Source organism: Ochotona curzoniae, unplaced genomic scaffold (genome assembly GCF_017591425.1).
Source record: "Ochotona curzoniae isolate NIBS_2020 unplaced genomic scaffold, NIBS_Ocur_1.0 contig_1014, whole genome shotgun sequence".
NCBI classification, from domain to species: Eukaryota; Metazoa; Chordata; class Mammalia; order Lagomorpha; family Ochotonidae; genus Ochotona; species Ochotona curzoniae.
The window spans coordinates 17,766,260-17,772,538 of NW_024464920.1; the positions used below are offsets into that span (position 1 = coordinate 17,766,260).

Here is a 6,279-nt window from a genome sequence, read left to right on the forward strand (position 1 = left end):
ATTTTAAAATGATGCAAGGTCAGCATTTGTGTGTGTGTGTGTGTGTGTGTGTGTGTGTGTGTGTATAGATCTTCAACTCAGATAAACCAAAACAAAGCAGTTTCTACTTTGGAATACCAATGTTAATATCCTGCCTGACATGCTGGCTACAAAAATGATCTCTGCTTAATTTTCTTTGCCTCCATCCTCGTGTATTTAATCCATTCCTCTCCTATGGCAAGCCGTGTGCAAAATGATGGGAAAAGTAGCAGTGTATAGAGAGAGTCCCACATGGTAGCACTTGCTGACTCCCACTGGAAGATGTATTTGGAAAAAGCACGTAAAAAAAGCAAATGAAAAGATGCTTATTTAGAAAAAAAAATAGATAAGTAAATCACTCATCTTTTACTTGTCCAGTCAAGTTCTTACTGTTTATATTGCCTAGAGTGCACTTTCTTCACATTTTCCTTCAGTTAGCATGTAATTAGCAAAGAGATTATCACATGGACTATTGAGTCAGACAGGCTTGGGTATATATCTGAAATCTGCTAGTTCTAGCTTTATGCTTTTGAGTACACTAGTCAAATTCTGCAGGGTCAGTCTTATCAATTATGGAAAAAAGAAAGTTTACCATTAAATTCAGATATTGCAAAACTTGAGATAATTGAAATATTGTGTACACTGTGAGAAACAGTTGCATTTCATATGCAGAGACTCCAAGTTAGCTATTGTTTTTCCTACATTGAATGTGTATAGATGAAAATCATTTTTGCATGCTGTAACTCATAGCTACAATGCACTGCTTAAAAGGCGGAAGCAATGGGCTTAATTAATGCAAACTTACAGGCATTATTCAGTGAAACACACGTGACTGAATCACAGATACCTGGTTTTTTTCCTCTCCTGAATTGTTGTTATTCACTTCTGTTAAATGCTGATTGAGAAAAAAATACTGTTGTGGGTCTCCGTGCTAGGGAGCAAAATAGCAGAAAGTATTTGGTGCAAATATAGGAAGAGAATACAGACTCTGAAAACCTCCCTGAATTATGATGTTGATGGTAGCTGGTCAGAAGTGTATGGATTTTGTTTCCTAAAGAAACTCCTTTTAGATGAATTTTTTGTTGTTGTTATTGTGTGGTAATTAGATTTGTCAGTGCTGTTGTAATTAGTTTCCAGACTATCTGCTTAAGTAAGATAAAGAGATTTCTTTGGGCTAAATGAAGATACAGATGTAGGCTTCCCAAAGTTACAAGCTACATGATGTCATTGAACTTAGCCATGTATAGATTTCAACACTGTGGCATAACATTTCAAGACAGAGAAGGGACAGACACTCTTGGGTTTGCCGGAAGAGTCAACTTCTCACTAATCCTAGGAGTTGGGTATGGAAATTTATAATTTAAGATTTTTTCCTCAGTTTTGCCAGTTTACTATTATGCTTGGTAAATATGTTTCCTCAGATTCAGCAAGATGAATTATTATATTACAGTGAATTGTATTAAAGCTAGGACCCACCTCTGGTAATTTAACTCCATGTATGTTGCAATCTGTATTATTTTATACTATGTATTGCCTACTTGTGTAATTGGTATAGTTTCAAAGGTTTGATAAGTGTATAACTATAATAATTCTGTGCTACTTACAGTCTTTAATATGTTAAAAATGACTCAGAGAGAGATATTATTTTTCAAACAAGTTCTCTTCGTAATGAAGTTCAAAGTACTTGACTGCACAGGAGCTGATTTATCTCATTGATTCCTCTTGTCCAGTTATCTGCTGTCTTCTGGCATTTTGTATTGGCCTCATATTTGTGCAGCGCTCTGGAAATTACTTTGTTACAATGTTTGATGATTATTCTGCTACACTGCCTCTGCTAATTGTAGTCATTTTGGAGAATATTGCTGTAAGCTTTGTTTATGGTATTGATAAGTAAGTACATTTGCTTTTATACTTTCATTTTAAACTCTTTTGAAAATGTCACTAGTCAATATCTGTTTCATTTAGAAGAGGAGAAAAATGAATCAAGAGAATTGCTTGCGAAATCAAGTCTCTTTCAGGCAATACTATTAATGGGGGCCTGGGATGTAAGAAGTCTTAAGTCTAAGACGCCAGTTGAAATACCTGCATCCCGTAGTGGTGTGCCAGGACTCAATTCCTTTTCCACTTCCTGCTTTTGTACAACCAGGTTTAAAGCAGGTAATGGTTCAAGTATTCAGGTCCCCACTTCTCATGTTAGAGGTCTGTGTGGAGTTCCTGACTTCTAGCTTCAAGCTGGCTCAGCTCTGGCTGCTGAGGGTATTTGAGAAATGATTCAGCAGATGCGAAATAACTCTCTGTCTACCGTTCAAACACATAAAACTGTAATAAAAATATATTTACTTTAGGGTCAATTCATAAAGTAAAAGTAAATAGATTAAAAACTTCTCTTAGTTTGTCAAATAAGCATGTGAAAAGACTTCCCATATCATCAGGGAAATGGAAATTGAGGTTAAAAGGAAATGCAGCCACATGCATGTTAGAATGTCCACAACATTGAGGACTTGGACAGCACTAACGGCTGGTGAGAGTGTGGGTGTAGAACTCTGAGGCACTGCTGATGGAAACAAAATGGTTTTTATCGTCTTAGAAGAAAGTTTGGACCCAAATTAACAATCACATCTCTTGTTAGCCTAAATGATTTGAAAACCTGTCTACATGTTTGCAGTTTTATTTATAATTATCCAAACTTGGAAGCACCCAAGATGTCCTTTGATAAACAAACTAGTGTGAGGAGATTTCAAAATATCCATGGAAATGTAAAATAGGTTTATTTTAGTGCAATTTTTTTGAAATCCATGCACATTTTCATAATATACAATTTTTCATAAACTTCTGAGGAGCTCTTATACATCCAGGCAATGGGATATTATTCTGTGCTTCAAAAGAAATGAACTGTCAAAAGCAGATAAATATGAGGAGAGCAGAGTTGGTATAATATGAGGTCATTTATCTCTCCTAAATGAAAAAGATAATTTATTTTTACTTAAGTGTGATTAAGTCTTATGGGATATTATTTTAAGAAAAAAGACAGAGACAGATTAACACCCAAAAGAAAAAAATTGCACACAGCAAAATAAATGATTAATGACACTTCAAAATAGTAAATATAGCATATATCAGAATTCTTTAAAATTTTATAGGAAATTAAATAGTACAAAGAAATGTTTGAAAAAAGATGGCAGAACTGAGGACATGAATGTGTTATATAAGCTTTGAAAATGTTAACTTTGCATAATTTAAAAGGTAAATTTTATTTCTTGTAAATTATACCTCACTATCCTGACTTTGAAAAACCCAATGAAAGTTCAGTCATGATTCCAGGTCTAAATACAGATTCGCAAAATACAGGGAACTCATATGTACTTGGGATTGCAATCGGAGCAACTCACACTGGGAAACTCTAGAGCAAAGGACCCAGATGATGTAACAAACATTAGTTACCCTGGCGGATAATGATGGCTTTAAAGAAGCATCAGTTAGCTTCGATTCAAACAGACCAAGACAAAGCTAATTAAGAAGCTATAAACCCTGATTATACATATCTGATTAAATTAAGTGATCATTACTATGACAATTACAAATGATTCTAGAGGACTTCAAATTTTGTGCTCATCAGACAGAAAGTTTTCAGTATGAAGAGATTTGGGAATAACTGGATAAGCTAGGCTTTCCCTAAAGAAAAATCATACCTAACTTGTTTCACATTATGTTATGTATTTTTAAAATTATATCAGGTCCTAACAAGCTTTTTATTCAGTGTAAGGTCTTATAACACTGATTTAATGCACCTTAAAAATAGAGCAAAATCAACTGCAAAAATAATCACATTCTTTATTCTTATTTAGGTTTATGGAGGATTTAAAAGATATGCTGGGTTTCGCTCCAAGCAGATACTACTACTATATGTGGAAATATATCTCTCCTCTAGTGCTGTTGTCATTGCTTATAGCTAGCATTGTGAATATGGGCTTAAGTCCTCCTGGATATAATGCATGGATTGAAGAGAAGGTAAAATATAATGTTAGATTTTAAAAGATGCATGAAAATGCTAGCTTAAGGTATTTTGCCTTTTGTTTTCTACATAGCATTTTTACTGTGCATTCTGCATATTAAAAGACGTTGCTTTTCCATAGCAATCTTGATATTTAGATTTTATGCTCTAAACATCTGTGTTTTAATACATTATTCATTCATCACATGATTAAGATTGAGTCTATCCTTATTAAAACCGTTTCATTCATGTTAACATTATGAACCAGTATCTATTGGGTTTCTGGAGAACATGTTAATCAAACCCACCTCCGTAAATATTTTTTATTAAATGTTATCTGCATAAATATATGCACGAGCATGTGAACATAATTTAAAATATGTAATAATTGAAAATATTGAAGTGAATTTCTGTTATATGCAAAAAAAATGTTAGTAATAATTATGTTTTGGCTCTTGCAGGCATCTGAGGAATTCATGAGCTACCCAATGTGGGGAATGGCTGTCTGTATCTCTCTGATTATCCTCGCAGTACTCCCTGTCCCCGTAGTCTTCATGGTCCGTCACTCCAACCTCATAGACGACAGTTCTGGTAACTTGGCAGCTGTGACCTATAAGCGAGGAAGGGTCCTCAAAGAGCCTGTAAACTTAGAGGGAGATGATGCCAGCCTCATTCACGGCAAGATACCAAGCGAGATGTCATCCCCAAACTTTGGTAAAAACATTTATAGAAAGCAGAGTGGATCACCAACTCTGGATACTGCTCCCAATGGACGGTACGGAATAGGGTACTTGATGGCAGATATGCCAGATATGCCAGAATCCGATCTGTAGCTGGGGAGAAGGATCAGCGGGTCCTATCTGGTTCATTTACAACAATGACCACTGGCTCCACTAGGGGAAGCATCGGGCTCCTCTTATCAGAGGACGATCTCAGGTGTTCATGGCTGTGATCTCCACTCCTAACAGTGTATGTCAGTTCAGCTAGAGCATTCCTTTGGGTTCTTTGGTTTACATTTGTGCCGACAGGATGACCAACAAAGCTATCCATGACTGAGGTCCACATCTGGCCGGATTTTTTAAAAGGTACTTTGGCGGTTTTTTTCCAAGTATTTCTATTTTTCAACAAAACAGGTGTTACCTCAGTTTCTAATTGTTTCTGGACTTAGTAATATTGGCGATTCAAAAACGGCATACCTTCAAATCTGTAAGTTTACCTTCAGGGTAACTCCCAGTATTACAATGAGCAATTCTGTCAGTTGGTGCCTCACAGCACATTTCCATGGATATATTGTGTAGATAGGCCGTACTTATTTTGGTAGCAATGACACCTTCCTAGGTAATTAGTTGAAGAAAGCTGCAAAATATTTTCTTATGTAATAGCTGCACAGAGCAATAGTAGCAAAGAATAAGGCGGTGTTCATGCTGGGATGGACAGTCACAGGTGTCTGAGGATCCCGTGAGTGAGGAGTGTACATTTTGTGTAAAATATATGTATGAAAGTGACCCAAGAGTGAATGAGCTAAGAGCACTCTCGAGAATTATGCAGTCTGCATTTTTCTTATGCCGTGTGCCTAAAAACTTACTTGATATTTATTGTGGTCTCAAGATTACTCAGAGTATATTTATACAATATACTTGCAATGTACATAGATGTATATTAGTACTCTAAGTACTGATTTGAAAACTTGAAGCAAGATGGCATTTTACTTCATATGTTTCTGTTTTGCTTCTGTTTTATGCAAATATAAATCCTTTTTTAAGTGATTGTTAAAAATTGTATGGCATTACATTTTAATCAATAAATAAACAAAGTTAAAAAAATTATGTCTGATTTCCTGTTTATCCCATGAACTGGACAGTCTTTCTTTTCAGTGGGTGTGTATGAATTTTATAATAGCCATCACATTCCATATAGGATTGAAATATGATTGACAGAGCTGTCACCAGTTTAGAGACAAAGGAAAGAATGTTAACTTGTAATCACTATGGTTTCAGAATGCTGGAATAAACACCTTGAAGGCCACCCAAGGAACTGTGTGTGCAGTTAACTGATGGGTCTCTAATCATCTGTGATGCATAACGAATTATAGTGTTATGAAAATCTTGCATAGATGACATTATGGAAAGCAGAGGAGTCCCAGCAAATGCCATTTGGTTAAAATGTTTCTATTCATAACTGTTTAGAAAAGGTAGTTATTTAAAACTGTCCTACCACTATTAGCATCTGCATTTATCAAAAATGATTAAATCAACACCGAAATAGACAAG

General features: G+C 35.4%; 1 protein-coding gene across 1 annotated transcript in view; it reads left to right on the plus strand.

Moving 5' to 3' along the window:
* The window catches only part of SLC6A15 (solute carrier family 6 member 15), a 29,376-nt gene extending 23,549 nt beyond the window's left edge, over window positions 1-5,827 (plus strand). Inside the window, exons 9-11 of the mRNA XM_040989760.1 lie at window positions 1,749-1,908; window positions 3,864-4,026; window positions 4,471-5,827. Of these exons, the coding sequence (XP_040845694.1) occupies window positions 1,749-1,908; window positions 3,864-4,026; window positions 4,471-4,842 (695 nt within the window). The 3' untranslated portion in view covers window positions 4,843-5,827. The remainder of the gene's footprint in view (window positions 1-1,748; window positions 1,909-3,863; window positions 4,027-4,470) is intronic.
* The last annotated feature ends 452 nt before the right edge of the window (window positions 5,828-6,279 follow it).